General features: G+C 39.6%; 1 protein-coding gene across 1 annotated transcript in view; it reads left to right on the top strand.

The window, feature by feature from the left end:
* LOC126471471 (zinc finger FYVE domain-containing protein 9) overlaps positions 1–23,595 on the top strand; it is a 429,993-nt gene that overhangs the window by 203,255 nt on the left and 203,143 nt on the right. The window contains exon 6 of the mRNA XM_050099668.1: positions 5,628–5,843. Coding sequence (XP_049955625.1) covers positions 5,628–5,843 — 216 coding nt within the window. The remainder of the gene's footprint in view (positions 1–5,627; positions 5,844–23,595) is intronic.

Genomic DNA, 23,595 nt, shown 5'->3' with positions numbered 1-23,595 from the left:
GTATTTTTTACAGCTGAGATATCCTGCACATGTACCTTTAAATGAGGAGAAACACGTATAAAATTAGGGAATAGATTAGAACCTGATTGCCCATCTCTTCGTACAAAATAATTCACCTCCAAACATTCAACGAATCTGTTTGACATTTTATGCTTGCTATGCAAGGTGATTTTTATAGGAACCCGGAAGACGGTAACAGTTGAAGGTGTCCTATCTAATGGCTTTCGGGGGCAACAAAAATTTTATTCTGTCTTTTGAGTAATTATTGGCTGAATTTAAAAAATTATAGTACTGTCATAACGTATTCATTAAAATATATAGGATGTTTGGGGAGGAAAGGTCAATATTTTAAACAGTGATAGTATAAATAATTCTGAACAAAAAAATGTTATATGAACACAGGTCCGCAAATGCTTCATTAGGGAGGTAGGGGTATTGAAATGAACTTTAATTCTGCAAAATTGATGTACTCAACGTGAACGTATACACAATACAACTGGATTGTAACGTGATTTTCTTGCAAACAGTGCACGGGTATATGCCATGTTTACGCTATGCAACCTACCACGTATTATGGTCATGTGACATACGTAGTACAATCACCCGTTGTTTGCGTAGTTGTGCCGTGTAAGCCACATTGTGTAGTGTACTGTTGACGGATTGGTTCGCTGTGTAGTGTATGGTGTTAACTGAGTTCGTACAAGCTCTGCTAACAATGCCACACATCTACAGTAGTAAGGAATATACAGATATAGTGTATGTTTATGACTTCTGCGACGGTAGTGCTACCACTGCAAGAGAATAATACCGGAGGCGCTTTCTGACTAGACGATTACCTGATCGCAGGTTGTTTACCGAAGGGTTTATCACTTTGCGTGCAACAGGCTCTCTTCTAAGTAGATATTTTTCGTCCGAGCGTGCACGTCAACAGACTTTGCAAGAACAGGAAGAAATTATCGCAAATGTTGAGCGAAGTCCCAATACGGGTATACGAAGAATGTCCCTGCGTATGAATGTCCCACAGACACGTGTATGGGAAACATTACATGCGGAAAACCTGTATCCATCTCACATACAGCGTGTCCAAAATCTCAATGTTGGCAACAATGCCCAATGACTTCAGTTCTGTCACTGGGTAATTGAGAATAGTCACTTGTTTCCATACATACTATTCACTACGAAGCCCAGTCTTCATGCCGTAGAATAAACAACACATGCAATAATCATCGATGGTCACAGGAAAATACACACACTTCAGTGGATAGAAATTTCAAAGTTCATTTTGCCATAAATGTTTGGTGCGGCATGATCGGTAACCTTTTGATAGGTCCATTTATTATCAATCAGTGATTGACGGGAGAGAGGTACCTGCATTTTCTGGAAAATTCATTTGTTTAACTATTGGAAGACGTTCCTTTAGCCAATTGAACTGGAATGTAGTTTCAACATGACGGTGCCCCTCCACATGTTACCTTACATGTGACGGACCATCTCAACTGCACCTACCCTCATTGCTGACCTTACACCTTTAGATTTCTGTTTATGGGGTTAGATGAAATCAGAGGTGCACAAAGTGAAGATAAATACACGAGATGAACTGCTTTGTCACATCATGGACACTGCTGAATTGCTTAGGAACCAACCACAGGCAATTGAACAAGCAACACAATATGTTATCGCTGCAAAAGTGCATTGACGTTCGTGGTGGGATATTCAAACCTACTCTGTGAACTATACAACATCTGTACGATAAATGTTTAAGTCGTTTGTAAAAGACGTGGCACATCTTTTTCTACTGAATACATGTAACATGCATGTTGTAATGCATTATGTACTAAATGCAAAGTAAATAAACATTATGTAAAAATGGGTAACATAACTTTACTTCCCTGTAATGTTGTTTTCAAGAAAATCATGTTACAGTCCAATTGTATTGCGTATAAGTTTTTCAGAATTAAAGTTCCTTTCAATTCCTATACCTCCTTAACGAAGCAATTGTGGACCTATGTTCATATAACATTTTTTGGTTCAGAATTACTTATAGTATCACTGTGTGACCTTCCCTCCTCAAGCACCCTGTGTAGTGTTATGTTAATATCTTAACACAATAAGACAAGCATCACAGAAACTGTGTGCTTGTCTTGAGGCAGTGTAACTGACTGTGTGCGAATACCTGGACTTTATTCAACCAGTATTTGAGAATGAGAGCACTAAGTGACTTCCAGCAGAATTGACACACAATTTCAAACCTGTATGAAACTTTTTATCACTGACTCTATTTGCGACACTGTTTACAGACAGTATCTACATACTGGGTGATCAAAAAGTCAGTATAAATTTGAAAATTGAATAAATCACAGAATAATGGAGATAGAGAGGTACAAATTGACACACATGCTTGGAATGACATGGGGTTTTATTAGAACCAAAAAATATAAAAGTTCAAAAAATGTTCGGCAGATGGCGCTTCATCTGATCAGAATAGCAATAATTAGCATAACAAAGTAACACAAAGCAAAGATGATGTTCTTTACAGGAAATGCTCAATATCTCCACCATCATTCCTCAACAATAACTGTAGTCGAAGAATAATTGTGTGAACAGCACTGTAAAGCATGTCCGGAGTTATGGTGAGGCATTGGCATCGGATGTTGTCTTTCAGCATCCCTAGAGATGTCGGTCGATCACGATACACTTACGACTTCCGGTGACCGCAAAGCCAATAATCGCACGGACTGAGGTCTGGGGACCTGGGAGGCCAATCATGACGAAAGTGGCGGCTGAGCATGCGATCATCACCAAATGACGCGCGCAAGAGATCTTTCACCCGTCTACCAATACTTTGCTCTTTTTTTTTTTTTTAAAAAAACCCCATGTCATTCCAAGCATGTGTGTCAATTTTTTACCTCTCTATCTACATTATTCCGTGATTTATTAAGTTTTCAAATTTATATTGACTTTTTGATCACTCGGTATATCACAAAATGTGCCTGCAAAATTATAAGGGGCAGCCAATGAAAGTCGGACAGATGGAAAGAAAGTAAGTAAACTCTTTATTGTTTCAAAAGTAATCACCATATCTGTTAATAACATTGTGAAACAAGGTGGTGAATGCCTTGATGCAAAAACATTTGCAGTTGCCTACAGAACCATGATTGTACGCATTCATACACCTCTTCACCCGAAGCAAGTCCATGGCTATGAATGTCTTTCTTCAGGACTCCAAAAATATGGAAATCGCATGGGGGAAGATCGAGACTGTATGGTCCCAGTGAAATTTCTACAATGTAGTTGAAACAACTTTGGTCCTGAAGAAAGATATTCGTGCCTGTCGATTTGCTTTGGATGAAGATGTGCATGCCTTGGCACAACCATGGTTCCATAGGCAACTGAAAACACATTTCCATGAAAGTGTGGACCATTTTGTCTCACAGTGGATAACGTGCGTTAACAGTTATGCTGGCTACTTTTGAAATAATAAACAGTTTATTTATTGCTTTCAATGTGTCTCATCTTTGTTTGAGTGCCCCTTATGTAGCATTGTATGGCGCATGGTTCAGGAAATATGACATCAAACACTGAGATGCATGACAACCTTGCTTTTGCTTAAAATGGAACACTAATTACCCAGACTGTATTCACCCAGTGTTTCATAATGAGAGCACTAGGTGACTTACAACAAACTTCAATTTCAAACTTTTTCATTATTAAATTTTGGAACCTTATGTTTGGATCAGGATTATGATCATGATTTTCTTGCCTAGGACATAAGGGCAGCACTGATACCTACATATAAGAATAAAGGAAAAAAAAAAAAGACAACAGAAGATGAGTATGTGCCATGAGATGAATGAGTGTTAAATAGAAGCTCAGTAATGTGTAACCTCTTTTGCCAAATCTGTTATTTTGTATAATTTGTGCAGCTCATGGTTTTTCTATTAAGTAGTGAATTTAATTCCTTCGCTTGGCACTGGGTGGTTAGAAGTAAAATGAAGCAATAATAAAAGAATGCTTCCCAAGAACTTTGGTGTGACCTTGAGTAGTTCTTGCTTACAACAAATGAACCTGCTGGAATGCAGAAAGAATTTACTCATTGCAGGGTCACCATAATTTTTGCATAAAGATATTTTTAAGATAGTGCAAAACAAAGATAACGTAAGCAAACTATGATGTGGAAAAGAATGAATTATGTCAAAACCAGTTATTTGAGTTTCTGAGATGGGGATGGATTATGTAGGCTTTTATTCATGCTTACAAATTTTCATAAGTGCTCCAGTTTCCTGGGCAGAGTAGGTTTGCTTGTGTTGTCTGAGAGTACACAATGTATTAGATACAAGATGTTGCTTATGCAGCACTTACTAGAACATAACTGAGATAAAAAAAGATGAAAAGAGCTAAAAATTAATTTATACATTGAAAAAATAACTACTTTCATTTTAACTTCTAATTCACCGGTAATTAGATGGTGGGTCTGATCTGACCTAAATGCTGTTTCAAGTAAAGAACCCCTGGCATGGAAATGCTGAGGAATTTGTAGAAAACAAAGTGTGCATTATTCAAGCAATCACCTGACTTGGAATTCAGGGTTTGGAAACAAAGAACTCCAAAATTGACAATTATGGAAAGTATAAACTGCTACTCACTGCAAAGATGACATGTTGAGTCGCAGACAGCTGCAACGAAAAGATGATTGATTACACACTTAGCTTTTGGACAGTGCCTTGTTCAGAAAAGAAAGGAACACACACACACACACACACACACACACACACACACACACACACACACACACATGACCACTATGTCTGGCATCTCTGGCCAGACTGCAATGTGTTGTGTCTGGTGTGGAACAGGGAAGGGGTACGAATAACTGGGTAGGGAAGGGGTACGAATAACAGAGTATGAGTGTGTGGAAAGAAGACCGCTGTCTGGCAGAGTGTGTAGGGACTAGATGGAGGCAAGACAAGACTGCAGGGGACAGCATCTGGAGGCTATTGGGCAAGGAGGTGGGGTGGGGGGAGTGGGGGGGGGGGGGGGAGTGTGGGAATGGGGAGCAGAAAAGTAGAGAAGCAGGGAAGGGGAAAATGGGCAGATGGGTTGACACAGTGGGGGTGAGGAGACATGAATGGGGAAATTACTGGGAAGGTTGCCATTCTTTAGGCTGTGAGTGAGTTATTGAACTGTTCTTATTGTAGAATATATGCCTGCCTGTTGTGGTATGTATTAACATGTGACTGTCAGAACATGTCGGAATTGAAACTGCTTGCTCTTTGCTTCTCTCCACTTTGCTTAAATTAATATTAAATCTAACATTATTGTAAGTTACCAATAAGTGTGTAACTTTTTTTGTGGTTGCAAGGAAAATTTGTGGAAAAAGCCAAATCTGTTGCAGTATATTTGAAAGTCTGAGAGGCATTTGGTTGTTGTTATTACTATCTGTGATCGCCATGTGATGATGTTTTATAATATATCAGTAAAGGAAAACTGATATATAATATAGATATTTTATGCACAACTTTAACTGCTGTGGGTATTGGATGCGGAAGCAGTGGTGGTGGCGGTGGTAGTGGTAGTAGCAGTAGCAGTAGTGTAGCATGTGAATAAACATTATTTAAATTTGTTGCCAGCATTCATAAACGACCATGTGGAAAACATCGACACACCTGCAGTTTCAAATAATGAAAATAGCCTTACTTCATCGGGAACTCCTTTGGGTAGGCAGCCAAACCCTAACAATCCTATGGAGTACTGCTCTACAATACCACCATTAGAACAAGCTGCTAGTGCTGTGCATCAGCCACTTCCAAGTGTTCTGGTACCTGTTGGAGTATTAAAGAGAGAAGGTAAATAGCATACAAGCCATACATTTTGTGTCACATTCTGCTGTCTAGTTTAATCTATATTCTATAATCAGTCTGTGCATTACAAATCATAGTTATTAAGGTAACACTGTTTGCAGTCCAAACCAGTTAGTAGACTCATAATGCTTTTAAAAATTAGCTAGAAGTATTATGTAGAATCTGAATGATAGTAGTGAAGAGCTTATCAGAAATTGTGGAATTTATTGTTAAACCTGTTACTCATTATTTACTATATTAAGAAATAATTTGTATGTATCTTTTCTTTTAGTGTTCTTACCTTTTTTCTTCCGTGTTCTGTCTTGTGCATTAAGTGTTCTTTAATCAGAAGATGGAGAAATGTGGATGACTTTATTTAAATATGAAATCTTTGTAATGCCTTTTGCTATGATACATGTTGGCACAAGTGTTGATTTTAGATGATTCCCGACATTGGTTGAGTTGAATGCTTTTCTGGTCACAAGTTAATAGTTTATCACGAGTGTTGTAATGAAAGTTACCAACATTACACTTGATTTACCCACTTAGAAAAGATTCTGAATTTGGTTTTTGTTGCAGACTGTTATACACAGCCCATGATTTTGATTCAATAAGTAATTAATTGGAGGTACATTGCTTGTCTAGGCATTACTTTCATTAATTTCCTGTGCTATGTGATTCTGCCATTCACCTCATGTACACAGGGTGTATACGATCCGGGACAACTGGGAGATCCGGGAAAAACCTGGGAATTTTTTCATCCGGGAGAAAACCGGGAAAAACCCAGGATATTTTTAGAATTCCGGGAATTTTTCATTGTTTGAGTTTTCAATTAAATTTTTGGAATTTTGACTGGTAAGAACCGATACTCTATCAAAGGATATTACTGTATCCTGCTACTGCAGAATAATACTTCAACAATAAAACATAAATGAGAGAAAAAAATGAAAATAACTTAAATTGCAAAGGAAATGCGCCATATACGACGACGACACACAGTGCTCGTGCAAGCGTCTGCCAATTGAAAATGTGTCAAAGGCTTTAGGTAGACTATGCAGTGCTTCATAACAACAAATTGCCTCCAGTGAGCGTGAAGTTGCAACTGTTTACAGTCGATTTGTTTTAGCAATTACCATGAGCTCATGCGCTTGTGCAGTTGAGTCATGTTTGGGTAGCAGATTCTCCCACTTCTGACTATAGGAATGTGGCTGTTGGCTGTGCAAGCAGTTGCAGCAAGCAGCTAGATGCTACTGGGAAAAGGGGGCGGTAAATTTATGTTCTTCGGGGGGGGGGGGGGGACTTGTTTCACAAAGCGCCTAGCATCCAGCGCACGTTTGTCTATCGATTATTCATATGATTTTGAAATGCTTCCCTGTTGGTTTTTGAACACATTTTAAGTTGATTTCTGAATGAATCATAAGTTGACTTTTGAATGCATGCATAATGTACATGATGACTGTTAGGAGAATCCTCGTCACATCTAGAAACAAACTTTCCTCAATATTGAGCTGAGGGAGTAAAGCCGAACGGATGAATGCCAATCGCTGTCTGATTATGTGGTTGATTGGGTTTGCGAATGATCAGTATTGTTATAATTACTAGCGAAATCCATAGATTCAGACTACCAGAATGGAAATAAATGACTAACAGGAATAACAGGTGCGAAAGATTACATATTATCTTCCAAGAAAATGAAATTTTGACAGAAAATTTTTGGCCAGGTCGCTACATTAGTAAGGACCAGTTCTACAGTCCCCGGCTAGCAGACTTGTAAGTTCTACTCTGAAAGTAACCCGGAAAATGTGTTGTTTGAACACGTAATAACGCCTAACCGGACAATAATCACGGGATAACTAAACCTGTGATTCTGACAGGGTTAGTGAAGTTAATTGGCAAACAGATTTTGACAATGGCAGGAATAGCTACAGAATTGGTGATGACAAGATTGTTTGTTAGAACGAGGAAGGAGAAGAAACGGGGACATCACACAAATTATGGAAGAATAAGATGATTCCAAATTTATATAAAAATTTTGTAATATTAGTTTTCAGTCTCATGCTTGAGAAGCTGGTGGATATGAATGAAATGTAAAACTATTTCCTATCATAAAGCTTTTTGCTTGTAATAGGCCTAATAAGCATTTGATATTTGTACTTCGTGGATTATATTCTGTCGTGTTATAAAAATGGCCATTTGTGCCGAAACAGTCTCATTTATTTGGTGTGTTACAAAATTGCTGCCATATTATAAAGGTCTATTTTGTTTTATCTAGCAGAGTTACAAAATAGACGTAATCAGATCGAGAAACCACACCAGTCTTGGGTATTATTTGTATTAACAGCTTTTTCAGTATTACATAACGAAATTTAGATTTTTCATGTAGCAAAACGTTTGATGAACTTTGATGAGGTAATAGATTCTTTTGCAGGAAGGAAAGCACGCCATGTAAAGCTGTAGCAAGATTAGAGAGAAAAAAATGCTAGGAGCTAAGGTTGGAAGAAATGTGTAATTTCTCACTTATCTCTTGTCAGTATTGGTTTTATATATCCTTTCTTTAATTTTATGTCACACAAATCAGCAAGTTATTAACTAATAGGCAATAAAGAGTTCAGATTTTCTGAAGAGTTCTTGTTCTCTCGATTACAAATAATCCCATCTGCTATTAATTGTGAGATTTTTTGAAAGAGGGGCAGGCTGTCAAACCGTCCGACTGGGAGCAGGAGAGGCACCACAGGACATTTCAATTTCCACTCGCCTGAATATAGTTTGGACGTGCGGTAGAAAAATGCTTTATCAAGAGGCGTGGCATTATATTTTGGCATACTTAAGACCAAATAATATGGCTTACATTTCCTCGAATACATATGTTTTATGTTTCAGACTTTTCAGAAGGATGTGCGCTACAAGATGAACATATTTTTGAAAATTCGATTTTTTTTTAGTATTGACTCAGTTCGCAAATGTCGTAGACCCTTTGCTGATGGGCAGAGCAGTCTGAGTTTCAGTGGGTAGTGTCCACATGACCCGTGTTTACATTTAGTTATTTTGCTGTTTCCCCTTCTTTAACTCTCATGTCAAATGAAAACAAAACAGATATCTGTGGCTGGTAGCTATCAAATGAATTAAAACACACTCACATAATTATGAAAGACTAAAATATGTCATTAGTTTCATATTTTATTTTATTTCCACCTTTCTGACAGTCAAGGATTAATCACCTTGTGGAACAATGAAGTTATTTTTGTCTGTCTGCTAAAGAAATTTGACTTTTGTTAACCTTTTCCGCAGAGGCAGTCAATGTATTTGAAACGAAATGTTTAATTCCACAGTACTGGCTAGTTTCAACTGTTCCCTGCATTGTGCACATTTTCATTTTCTAGCACATATGGCATTATGTCATAATAAAGAACCAAACATGATATAATACAGTACTGGTGCTCCAAGAAAATTTACATCCCGAAAACCACAGTGAAAAGCTTAATATCAGGTCAAGGTCTACTTCATTGGGAATCCGGACATACGAATGTGCACTTTAAGTATGCACTTTAACCTGTAACTGGTGAGGTGATATTTTTGTAACACAACTGATGAGGTTGGGTTATAGGTACCCAATAATTTCCATGGCCCTCATACGTCAGTGGTGAAGGAGAAATGAAAAGTTTCTACATACATTGCAGAAGTAACTTTTATTGACATCTCTGAACAACTTTTGCCAGCAGAAAATTATTTACAGTGAACAGAATAGACAATTTTTCAAATATATGTAAGTCCATAACAAATTTTGCAACATGTCATGAAATACCTATATCTGCAAATTTTTTATAAACAAATAAACCAAATTTGAATATTACAGTATAAAGCAACAATGAACCTTTATAAAAACACATTATTTTTTGACAAGTTATTACACACAGAAGAATTGGCAAGCCATTACTCTACGCAATCTTGGCATGCAGGAATCGTGCAGGCTCCGCAAATCTGTACGATGCAGCTGTTACAGACCTTTTTCGTTTTTCTGTCAGAGCCTGGTGGGCACTTCTTACACCTCACTTGTTTGCCCAAGTCTTGTCTGGCTTCACATGGAACAGGTATCTTGAGAATTCTGCTGATGTTTAGCCGCAATTCACAGGGCAAATGGTCATTTTGAAGTCGACGATTGAGATGAGGGTCTACGAGTTCCTTGGCAGGATTTTTGATGTATTCCAATCTGGTTAGCTCTGGATTCCCTGGGAATCCACAGTAGATAACATAGGCATTCACTAGGCTAATGTGCATTAGAGTGAAAAATATGGCTAATGGCCATTGCCTTCGGCATCGACTTGTTGAGTATACTGTGCATTTCTCATCTAAGGTGTCGACCCCACCTTTTGTGTTGTTATAAAAGGCAATGATTTCTGGTTTCTGGGTTTCTGGATTAGTTGACTGGGTATGATGCAATGAGAATACAAGTAGGATGGCCTTGCCTTTCTTTGGTACATAAGAGAGTAGTGTTGTCTACTTTGTGAAACCTTAGAGAGCTTCTCCTACTTTTCTTTCCTTGGCACGTAAAAATTCTTTCGGTATTTCTTGTTTATTTTTTCGCTGTGTTCCTGTGTATGTCAAGCCCCTTTTACGTAGTTCCTGTACGAGGGCAATGGACGAAAACTAATTATCTGCTGTGATATTGCAGTTACTTCCGATAATGGGTTTGGTCAATTGCAACACTGCTTGAGTTGGCTTGGAAAATTTCTTCTCCTCATCAGTGAGTGTTCTGCCATCACTATCCTCTCCGGAGTAAATGTAGGCGTTTAGCAAGTAGTGGGTTTTTGCATCTTCCAAAGCCATTATTTTGAGTCCATATTTTCTAGGTTTGCTGGGTATATACATTTTAAAGTGGCATCGACCACGAAAGCCCACCAACATTTTGTCAATGCAAGCGTACATTCCAATTGAGTAACTAGCCATACAGTTTTTCATAAACTCTTGGAAAACCCATTTTATAGGAGTTGTTGCATCACATTTTTTCCTCACATCTCTGTCTGAGGCGTCATCGAAACGTATACTGAGCAGTAACACAAAGACCCTCTTCAGTGACATTGTACAACGAAAAATATCACGACCAGTACCGTCGGTTGCAAACATAGCTAGAAGATCTTCATTATTAGATTTGAAGATGGCTGTGAACATGAGAACCCCCAAAAAAGCCTTGAACTCGATCAGATCCAAGTCTTTCTAGACAGTTCTTGTGTCATCAGACAACTTTTCCCTCATGAGGGGCCAGTTTTTTTATTGGTTTGCAGAATTATTTCATTCAGTATTCTCTCACTAAAAAGTAGCGTCCAGGCAGTCTGGGGTCTACAAATCTGACTAAGGGCTTTAGCAGGGCCAATTATTCCCAGTAAATGTGAAACGATATTATGTTTCCTTGTGCGAACATTTGAAACTGGAGGTTTTTTGGACCATATGAAACGGTTCTTCCCATAATACTTCTTTCGCTCGTATTGACGATTCTGCCTTTTTGAAAGGGGTTTGTTTTCATTTGATGACCATGTGTCTGTTTCAAAGGAATGTGGTGGTTTTAGTGAACTTGGTTATGGTCCAGGAACTGTGGCATTAGGTATACCATGCACATCATTCTCAACTTCACATACTTTTTGCTCTGATTTGGTTTCATGGGCACTCTGTAAACCTTGTTCTATAAAATTTTCATCCCTACTACATTCACTCTGACTCATTCAGTATAGATCTCACCCAGTCACTAGGTTTCATAGACCACCTTTTAGATGGCATGTCAGCTGAAAATTGGAAAACGAGAAAATCTCAGGGTAACTAACGTGGTTATCAATAAGCAGAGTTTCTAGTAATAACGAATCAAATAAACTCATTGCTTTGATGAGAACTGCATTCAGGGTTATTAGTTATCACAGGAAACCTGCTAGATGCCATACCACCTATAAAATAGAATACGAGAATATTCCAAAAAAAAAAGTTCCATAACTAGTGAGGTTGGGTTAAAAATACCCAGTAACTTTAAAAAATCACGTCTAAAATCAAACAACTCACTGCTCTGTTGAGTACCACGCTTCAGGCCGACTTGCAACAAACTGACTTGAAGGTATAGGACAATTTGGTAATAATGGGGCTTCAAAGATTTAGCTGAGTATCTGACACCCAACCATCACCAGTTACGGGTTAAATGTGCACATTTTAATATTGTTCACGGAATTCTGATGCTCTTGCAGTATCCTCTGATGTCTTGTTTCTTTTATGACATAATGTATGATCTTTCAATGTTTTACATGTACGTACATATGGGCTTCGTACGTCATGATAGCTACCCAAGCGCGGTGTCGCCTGTCATCTGCGCTTTCTGGCAACTGCTGAAACGAACCTATTTCTAATAGGCAGCGGGAAAATATTGCGAATAGTCGTTTGAAAAGCGTTACTTTGAAAGTAAATAAACTTTTACGTAAGTTGAACTATGTGCAAGAATGTGATTCTTGAGTTTCTCCCGGCTGATGATGGCAACATGTATGATCGCCGAAATATTGTGCCCGTTGGACATTGTAGACGGGCAGTACACCCATGGATATTTTGATTATGTGCAAGAATGTACCATGAATTTATTAAATCACAGAGCGTTTGACTCTCATTTAAAAATCAACTCCTTGATGACGCGCCATTTAGAAGAATTTCGAACCCTGAAGATCAAACATTTATGTCGTCATTAAAAATTTTACTGGCACTTTTGTGCGATAGATTTCAAGTGTAATACGCCAAAAAAGATCAACAGTATATGCAAAAGCGTAGCTTCTCTTGCAGCTTGAGACCAATATTATATGTGAAAACTTTGCTTTTCTTGTAGCAACACTATGTATATTAATTTAAACTATTAACTTTCCCTGTTTGTGTGTTCGTGCTACTTAACAGTGATGTTGCTGTTGGCCGACTACATCACGTGTCCTATGCTCTGAATACCCGCTGTCATCGTCTGGCGAGATCACGTGACATGAGCTACGAGCGGCCTACAAAAGTGCATCGAAATCTCGATTTCAATGCTTCAGAAAGTAACATGTGGTGTTTGGTGGAATTCCAGTGTATACTTTCGTAATACGAAAATACACAGCGTACATGTTGCTGCACATCAAAGATGTTTCCAAAACGTGTCTTTTTTTTCCCCTGAGTTTTGTGCCGTGAGATTGTATGTCCATGTATAAAACCATAACCATTCAAAGGATTGATAAGGGAAAATATACTGTCACCCAGGAGAAAGTGTATTTTTAACTGGGAAATCCGGGAAAAACTCGGGGAATTTTTTTTCCTTATCCATGTATACACCCTGGTACAGTTAAACTCACTATTTTATTTCATAAACATTACATTCATATGTGATGTACTGTATGGGTTTATGTTTTTCAGTACATTCAAAAAACATTAGTTTGATCTCTACTGATGTACAATGTTTTGAAGATTTTGATGTTGAAGGGTAACCCTCTTTGAGAGCAAAAAAAGTAGGTGATTTTCGTGACTTTATTTTTGTTTCAGGTAAAATAAAAATTAATAACCATTCTGATGATATAGTTTTATTCCTTACACTTTTGTCTTTAAGAAATCATTTTTGTGTCCACACATCAGACACTCTCTGTAACTGCTGCATCAGGTTGAAAGACCCCTTACACCCAGAACATAGGTCATCATCAGGAATTTCTGAAGCCCTCCTATTAGACCTGTAAAAACTAATTGTGCGAGTCATTTTCAATATATTTTCTATCAGCATACATAGGATAATTGAAAAATATCAAGTTATAATAAAATGGTGACATGTTCAAACAAATATCATGTTTTTTGTCCAAAACATAAACACAAAAGTGTGCACCAAAAATAGACTTTAGAAGATCTCGCAAAATGGCTACGTATGCTGGTAGAGAGTTCAGTTTAGAATACCAGCATCAAATTCCAACTAAACTCATATGTTCCATTCTCAGGTTATGTTACTTGCCAATTTGGAAAATACAGTTTTGAGAAGGACACATTTAAAGTATTGGATTACATTTGTGGTAGTTAAGTTAAACATGCTTCTAGTCAGTGATCCCTGGACCCTACAGCAATCCTTCCAAATCCAAATGTAGGTCTTCCTCCATCTTTTTTGTGTCCGTGGTTGTCCTGCTGGCCTTTTTGGCACCATCTGTCATCCACTGTTAGAAGAGCAGATTCTTTCCATCTGATTTTGTGTAGAAGTTGTAACAGGTTGGTCTTACCCTAAGTTCAAGCATGTTCATAATTTCCATAATGCCTGTTAGGTCGTCTTTGAAATTACGTGCTGCCACGTTGGCTGCAACCTCGACTATTTTTTTTCCCCACTGTGAGTGGCTTTCAGACAACTTTTCCACAGATCACCTTGTAACCTTATAGTTGAGTTCCTGGCAAACTTAGGATGAACACTAAAGTAAAGTAGACATCCCAGAAAACATTTTAAGCCAAAAATATCAGATTCCTGACCCTTTAAGGTCAGTTATCTCTCAATAACTAACATTATATTTCAAATTTAACAGTTTCATCCTGATAATAGCATTCATAAATAGGTTTGAATTTCAGAAGAGTTGCTCTGCTGAGATTGCCATTTACACATTCGTTAACAAAATTTTACAATAATTAAATGACAAAATAGCACCAGTTGGCATTTTCTGTGACCTGTCTAAGGCATTTGACTAAGGGACTCACGGTATTCTCCTAGATAAACTGAGGTTTTGTGTGGTGTAGCCAAGTAATGGATAATGGCATTTCTAACCAAAAGAATGCATGAAATTGTACTTTATAGCTAAACCAGTGTGAGCAAGGGTGAGTCTTGTGGCTGTGGATAAATCACTTACGGGGTTAAGCAACGCTCGCTCTCAGATCCACCTTGTTTCTCATACGCATAAACGAATTTTGGTCTAATACACAACAAGCAGAATGAATTCTTTTTGCCAGTGACATTAGTTTTGTAATCAGTCAAAACATACATACAGCAACAGAAGAAATGGTAAATAATCTTCTTGAAAGTATTATTGAGTGGTATTCTATAAATGGTCTTACTTTTTCAGAAAGGTACAATATATTCAGTTCTGCACATCTAGAGGTACTACTCAAATGATAAGTGTAACACATGGTAAGGAGGATGAAAATTTCAACAATTGTATGTATCCATTTTGATGAGAATTTAAACTGAAAAAAAGGGAAAAAATTTTTGGAACTCCACAAACAATTTATTCCAGCCACATTTGCACTTCTGATCATTGCAAATCTTGGGGAGAGGCAAGCCAGTAAGCTGACATGTTTAGAGTATTTTCATTCAGTAATACTTTTTGGAATAATGTTCTTGTGTACATTATCTTTAAGAAACAATATTATGGAAAGTTTCTACTCGCCATATAACAGAGATACTGAGTCGCAGATAGGCACTACAAAAAGACTTTCACAGTTGAAGCTTTTGGCAATTAAGGCCTTCGCGCACTCTCTCTCTCTCTCTCTCTCTCTCTCTCTCTCTCTCTCTCTCTCTCTCTCTCTCTCTCCAGTTGCCTGAGACTGTGAGACTGCAGTCAAGTGTGTGAGTTGGTTTGTGTGTGTCTGTCTCTGTCATCTATTGTTGACGAAGGCCTTAACGGCTGAAAGCTTTAATTGTGAGAGTCTTTTTGTTGTGCCCATCTGTGACTCAGCATCTCCACTATATGATGAGTAGCAACTTTCCTTTTCATAATATTGTTACATACCATCCTGAATATTCCAGTGTTTGATTATCTTTAAGAAAGGTCTTCACTGCTTGAAAACATGCTGTGAGAATAATATTGATCATCTTGTAAATATTTGTTTAAGGAGTTAGACATTTTGCTTACTGATTCACCCTATATTTATTCCCTCATGATGTTTGTTGTAAATAATCCACTGCAGCTCAAAAGTAGTGTACTCTCTTAAGATAACAGAAGAAAAAACTACATTAATTATGCCACATTAAGATTGGCTTTAACACAAAAACAAGTGCGTAGTGCTGCCACCAAATTTTTGAGCACTTAAGCAATGATATAAACTGTCCGATGGACAATAAAGTGAAATTTGAAAATGAACAAAACTTTCCCTTGACAACTACTCCTGTTCCATAGAGAAATTTCTGTTTTTGTAGTCTGTAAAAAGTGGTAGTTAGGAATCACCAACTCAAATCTGTATTTATTTTTTTACTTTTTTAGGGAAAAAATGCAACTTTTAAGTGGTTAGCATATAGCTGTGTTTACATATGAATATGTTATTTGAATGTAAAATGACTCGTTCTGCATCATTATGATAAATCATACAAATAATCTATGAAACGTGAAACTAGCTGTTACAGTAAGTATTTGGTACAGTATATGAATAGGTGTTACCATGAAACTTCCTGGCAGATTAAAACTGTATGCCGGACTGAGACTCGAACTCGGGACCTTTGCCTTTCGCAGGCAAAGAGCACTTCCCCGCAAAAAGCAAAGGTCCCAAGTTCAAGTCTCGGTCCGGCACACAGTTGTAATCCGCCAGGAAGTTTCATATCAGCACACACTCCTCTGCAGAGTGAAAATTTCATTCAGGTGTTACCCTGTCATCTTGTGCAAAGACCAGGTTTGCCACAGTTTATAGGATTCAGGGAAATCAGAGAATTTCAAACATGTCAGGGAAATTTAGAATTAAAAAACCACTGGAAAAATCTCATTATTGTCTCAGTAGGTGAAATGGTTTTTTTCCTGAGGTGTCATGCATCGTCGCTGGCTGGGTGCAGCTGAGCACCTGTGCTGCTTCCCTACTTCCTCATTCTTACTGCTTCTCCTCATTGTATTACTCCCCTCAGCTTTCAGTCAGTGCTGCCAGCACTTCTTGCCACTAGCCTAGCAGCTACTGACGAGAGGCAGGGAGGCATGAGGAGTGATTTGTTTGTATCTGGTTCTCAGAGACTGTAGATGCAGTGGCCAGAGACGGTGGTCATGTGTGCATGAGTTGTGTCTGAGTGACTGTGTGAATGCATGTGTGCTCTCATTTTCTGACAAAAGCTATAGCTGAAAATTTGGTTGTGTGAGTGTGATTGTCTTTTCTACGTGCCTGTCTGTGGCTCAGCAAACACCTTTACAGTGAGTTGCTAACTATCCTCATTATTATTGATTCTCAAAGTACTTGAACAAGTTATCTGTTGCTTGATTGATTACCGTGGTCTGATTTCATCAACATGCTGTCTGTGGCTCGTAAATAGCTGGCCATATGAGTGGATTTCTGTGACTGGCCAAAACTGCAGGCCGTTTCTGTGGGTATCTGTAATGAATCGGGCCTGCTGATCTGAAGCCATGCGGTTTCCACTAATGTGCAAGCCCTGCCTGTTTGATCTAGTCTTACCAACCTGCCTGCAGGTTGGGTCTGTCTGTGTGTGTGTGGCATAATGGGCAGATTTTCGTGGTTTATCCTTGGACTCAGGACAGTACTCATCAGCAGGCCAGAGGCCATGAGGAATTGCGACTGTCTCGCAGCAAGTACATTGTACAGTGTGGCGTTTTATACGCATTTTATTTGTTCTAGTACATTTTGGCACATCAAAAGTAGTTTATATGTGAAAAAATATGGACGATAAGAAAATGAAAATTGTGTCATGGTCACTGGAAGTTTGTTCACTGTGCACTCATATATTTCTCGAAAGAAAAATCACAAAATATGTGTAAAATAATAGCTATACCACAGTGGGTAATAACCGACAATAACAAACATAGTAGAACCAACATTTTATTGGTGGTCACCTGCAGTGTTGGTTTACACGATTATTCCCCACCTTATACACTTCTTTAAAGAGGCCTACTTTTTGCTGAGGTTATTTCCGAAATCAGTGAAGGTATTTTAAATCTTTCTTGCCACTCGAAGGAAATGTGTATTTTTGTCACCAAATGTGTTTTGTTTTATTGAAATAAAATATCAGTGGTCTCAATGAAGCACATATACCATTTGGCTTGCTTTCTCCATCTAAAAATAGTTCATTACAAAAGGTGTTGGTGCTGGTACTGAAGATTTTTGCTCACATCAGGAAACGCCATCTGCTTACAAGCTTTCTTTTTTTTTTTTTTTTTTTTTTTTTTTTTTTAGATATTTCCTTGTTTGCACTATTGTTTCTTGTACCATAGTTGCAAAGACAGATTGTCAACTTATGTCTTAACTTACCCTTGAGATCTCAAAGTTTGTCAGGGAAAAATGCTAAAACTTGTCTGGATATCAGAGAATTGCACTTTCGGAAACTTGTGGCAACCCTGAAAGACATTGGTGACAGTGCTTATGTACAATGTATGGCAACTCCTTCCTACATCTACTCACTCTCATCGTCCCCTTGAGGTGATGTTTTGTAGTTGTGTTCCAAATTCATTTCAGTATGTGGTGCAATAACTCTAATATATCTTCATTAGGCAGTAATATAATTCTTAAATGTCATATACATTGTGGCAGGAAAAACAAACCACTCACCATATAGAAGTGCCATCATTACTATGGTTCAGGTGCTCACCTCCACAAAAGTCTGTAGGCTGTCCAAGGTATTTTCCATGTAATGTAGTGGTTTCTTTGTAGATCTTCAGTATCCTCTATGTGCACAAATGATCTGACAGACATGGGTTAGCAGCAGTCTTTGTCAGTTTGCTGATGATTCTGTGGTGTATGCGAAGGTGTCATTGTTGAGTGACTGTAGGGTGATACAGGATGACTTTGACGAAATTTCTAGTGGCTGTGATAAATGGCAGCTAGCTCTAAATGTAGGTAATGCAGATGAGTAGTAGAAACAATCATGTAATGCTTGAATACAGCATTAGCTGCTTGACAAAGTCACATCGATTAGATATTTGGGCATGATGCAGCAAAGTGAAATGAAATGGAGCTAGCGTTTGATTGTAGTAGGGAAGGCAAATAGTTGATTTTGATTTATTGAGAGAATTTTAAGAAAATCTGTTTCATCTGTAAAGCAGATCACATACAGAACACTAGTGCAACTCATTGTTGAGTACCGGCCGAGTGTTTGGAATCCTCACCATGTTGAATTAAAGGAAGACATCGAAGCAATCCAGAGGTGGGCTGCTAGATTTGTTACTGGGGGTTCAGTCATCACACAGGTGCTGCAGAGGTGCTTCAGGAACTCAAATGGGAATCACTGGCAGTAAGGTGGCGTTATTTTCAAGGATAAATATTGAGAAAGTTAGAGAACTGGCATTTGAAGCTGACTGCAGAATGATTCTACTGCCACCAACATATGTTTACCATAAGTGCCATGAAGATAAGAAAAATTAGGACTCATACAGAGGCACATGGACAGTCACTTTCTCCTTACTCTACTTGTGAGTGGAACAGTGAAGGAAATGACTAGTGATGGTACAAGGCACCCTCTGCCATGCACAACATGGTGGCTTGCAGAGTACATATGTGGATGTAGATCCTGTAGCAGTTAGTACCGATGGGGCACTAATTTTGATGAAAGCAACACAGCTGCTAAATAATGTTTCTCTCTGATTTGTTGCGCCTATGTATGTTTGTATTTGTCGCAGGTTATTGTGATCTGTCAGAAACTGCTTTAGTTTCTTATATATATTACTCTTCTGTCTGCCAAGAAGTATCATAGTGCTTCACACTTTTCATTGAAAATTATTTAATGTGAAAGTTAATAATTCTACCCTTCAGGCTATCGTATTTAGTCTGAATACCAACAATATGTTTTAAATATCATTGCAGTTAACATAGCCTGTTTGTTGCAAATGAGTAGTACACACTCTGATGGGGATAGTGGTATGCACAAGCACAGATGGTTATAGTATTGCGTACACAAGGTATAAAAGGACAGTGCATTGGTGGAGCAGTCATTTGTACTCAAGTGATTCAAGTGAAAAGGTTTCCGGCGTGCTTATGGCAGTGTGGTAGGAATTAAAAGACTTTGAATGTGAAATGGTAGTTGGAGCTAGACACATGGGGCATTCCATTTCTGAAATCATTAGGGAATTCAATATTCCGAGATCCACAGTGTCAAGAGTGTGTCGAGAATACCAGATTTCAGGTATTACCTCTCACCACGGATAAGGCAGTGTCTGACAGCCTTCACCTAACAACAGAGAGCAGCGGCAGTTGTGTACAGTTGTCAGTGCTAACAGACAAGCAACACTGCATGAAATAACTACAGCTGTATTACGACATGTCTTTTAGGACAGTGAAGTGAAATTTGCCATTAGTGGGCTGGGGGAGCATATGACCGATGCAAGTGTCTTTGCTAACATCATTACATTGACTGCAGCACCTCTCTTGGGCTTGTGACCATATCAGTTAGACCCTGGATGACTGTAAAACTGAGGCATGGCCAGATGAGTCCTGGTTTTGGTTGGTAAGAGCTGATCAGTTGGTAAGAGTTGGTAGCAGGGATAGTGTGTAGTGCTGACTCCACGAAGCCATGGACCGAAGTTGTCAACAAGGCACTGTGCAAGCTTGACTGGGTCCTCTCTGGTCTAACTGAACTGATCATTGACTGGAAATAGTTATGTTTGGCTGCTTGGAGGCCATTTACAGCTATTCATGGACTTCATGTTCCCAGACAACAATGGAATTTTTATGGATGACAGTGCGCCATGTCACCAGACCACAATTGTTCGTAATTGGTTTGAGGAACATCCTGGACAATGCAAGCAAATGATTTGGCCACCCATATTGCCCGACATGAATCCCACTGATCATTTATGGGACATAATTAAGAGGTCAGTTTGTGCACAAACTCCTGCAGGGGCAACACTTTCACAATTACGGACAGCTGTAGAGGCAGTGTGGCTCAGTATTTTTGCAGGGGACTTCTGACAACTTGTTGAGTCCATGTCACATTGAGTTGCTGCACTACACTGGGCAAAAGGAGGTCTGACAGAATGTTAGGAGGCTGATGAGGAGGAGATGACTTTTGTCGTCTCAGGGTATGTTGTTCATACTTTACTTCAAAGTGATGTTCAGTTGTAGATATGCTGATGAATGTTAAATATTGTTGTAATAAATTAACTGTAAAAGAAAACTGTTATTTATTGGAGTCGGTTAAGAAGGCTATGTAGGGAAGTGAATGCCAGCTCAGTGAACTACCATTCCTTCTGTTCAGAAAGCATCACCAAAGAGAGATCAGTACGAGATTTATGGTAGTGTAATGTTGTGGACAGCACTTGGTTCAGATTATGGTCTCACTATAATAATTTTTGTTTCGTGGTGCCCTGCCCACTTATGCAGTGTTGGGATTTTTCTTCAGTAAGACCAAGGCATGTCTCTGGACCAGTATTTGTCAAAGCTGAGCTGTAACTCTGACCCCAGTGACTTTGCTTTTGAGAGGACCTGAAATTCTAGGCAGAACAGGTGCCTCTGGTTTAAAAAAAGCTGAAGTTTTTGAAAAGATTCAAACTAAATTTTAAACTAATCTGAAGCGATCCTACAATCAAAATACCACTTTCTCCTGGTAATGTGGAACACATTGCGATTATGGCTGTCTAGGGCCACCATTTAATCCCTTTGTGTGTTGAGCAATGATCTGATGCCTTGCACTGGAAAAAGAAAGGGCAAGGGGAAACATCATTGACTTATTTCCCTATTTATTAACGAAAGGTCTGTCTTAAATTTTTCTTTACCATCCTGCAAAATGAGCAATGAGACGGTACCTCCACTGGCCCCATGGGAGGGCTGTTGAGAATCCTGTGAATTTCGGTTTATCTTTTGTATTTGAAGTATGCCTTGGGTCACTCCCTTCCCAGGTTTCTTGTAGTGGGAAAGATGACACCCGCCAGTGGCTGAAGAGCCCAAAAGCAGCTGGTCGTAGGGCTTCACTCTCATCCTCAGTCCAGGAGACTGAGCCAGTGAAGCCCTCCCAGCCAGGGAAACCCAAGGAGCAGCGAGAGAAACCCAAAAAGAAAACCCCTAAGACCAAGGAAATTGCGGTGGCACCCACACCACCACTACCTACAAGCTCTGCGTCTGATGATGGGGTGGAGATTCTGGCGTCAGCTGAGGACCTAGATCTCGCGAGACTCTCAGACATAATGGAAATAGACTGCTCAGGCAATAAGTCGGTGGCAGCAGGTGACACTGAGGCGTAAACAGCCTCATTCAGTGTTCCATGCCTTCCCAGTCTCACGATGATGTCATCCTCCAGTGGAATTTCGGCTGTTTTTTCCCAACGCCTGGCTGAGCTACGGCAACTGTTATCTTTACACCTGCTATCTGCATTGCCTTCCAAGAAAACTGGTTCCTGGCCATGCGGACCCTTGCCCAAGCAGCTATGAGGGATATTACAGGAACTGTAGCGACTATAATTGAGTATCAGGTGGAGTTTGTGTTTATGTCCTGAACTCAGCCCATAGTGAACATGTGCCCCTTCAAACCCCTCTTGAAGCTGTGCCTGTCAGAACAAGGACGGCGCAGGAAATAACTGTCTGCAATGTATATCTTCCTCCAATCTTCCTCCAGATGGTGCAGTACCGCTTAATGTGTTAGCTGCACTGATTGATCAACTCCCTAAACCTTTCCTACTTCTGGGAGATTTTAATGCCCATAACCTCTTATGGGGTGGTACCGTGCTTACTGGCCGAGGTATAGATGTCGAAACTCTACTGTCGCAATTCGACCTCTGCCTCTTGAATACTGGGGCCGCCACACATTTCGGTGTGGCTCATGGTAGTTACTCGGCCATTGATTTATCAATTTGCAACCCAGGACTTCTCTCACTTATCCACTGGAGAGCACATGACGATCTGTGTTGTAGTGACCACTTCCCTATCTTCCTGTCACTGCCCCAGCATCAGGCTTATGGACGACTGCCCAGATGGGCTTTGAACAAGGTGGACTGGGGAACTTTCACGTCTGCTGTCACCGCTGAATCTCCCCCACACAGTATCATCGATGTGATGGTTGAGCAGGAGACTAGCACAATTGTTTCTGCGGAAAAAAATGCGATCTCTCGCCCTTTAGGGTGCCCGAGGTGTACGGCAGTCTCTTGGTGCTCGGTGGAAGTCGCTGAAGCAATTAAGTAGTGTTGGCGAGCTCTACAGCAGCATAAGCGGCACCCTTTCCTGGAGCACCTCATAGCCTTTAAATGGCTCCGTGCCCGTGTTCCTTACCTTATCAAACAACAGGAGGAGGAGTATTGGGAGAGATATGTCTCCACCATTGGGTGCCACACATCACCTTCCCAAATCTGGATAAAGATTAAATGTCTTTTCGGATACCAGGCCCCAACAGCTGTGCCTGGTGTTACCATAAATGGCGAGTTATGTACCGATGCAAACGCGATTGCCAAGCACGTTGCTGAGCACTTTCTTCAAGCCTCTACGTCGAAGAATTACCCTCCAGCGTTTCGCACACTCAAATGGCATCTGGAAGGGAATATCCTCTCATTCACTGCATGCTGCAGTGAATCCTATGACACCCCATTTACAGAGTGGGAGCTCCTCAGTGCCCTTGCATATTGTCCTGACACAGCTCCTGGGCCTGATCGCATCCACAGCATCTCTCATCTGACTACAGGCGAAATCTTGTCATCTTCAACCGGATCTGGTGCGATGGCGTCTTTCCATCGCAGTGGCGGGAGAACACCATGATTCCAGTGCTCAAACCTGGTAAAAACCCACTTGATGTGGATAGCTATCGGCCTATCAGCCTCACCAAAGTTCTTTGTAAGCTGCTGGAACGTATGGTATGTCAGCAGTTGGGTTGGGTCCTGGAGTCACGTGGCTTGCTGGCTCCATGTTAGGGTGGCTTCCGC

This window comes from Schistocerca serialis, chromosome 3 (assembly GCF_023864345.2).
Source record: "Schistocerca serialis cubense isolate TAMUIC-IGC-003099 chromosome 3, iqSchSeri2.2, whole genome shotgun sequence".
Classification (NCBI taxonomy): Eukaryota; Metazoa; Arthropoda; class Insecta; order Orthoptera; family Acrididae; genus Schistocerca; species Schistocerca serialis.
Note: the sequence above shows the minus strand (reverse complement) of the source record. Positions and strands in the feature narration are given on the sequence as shown.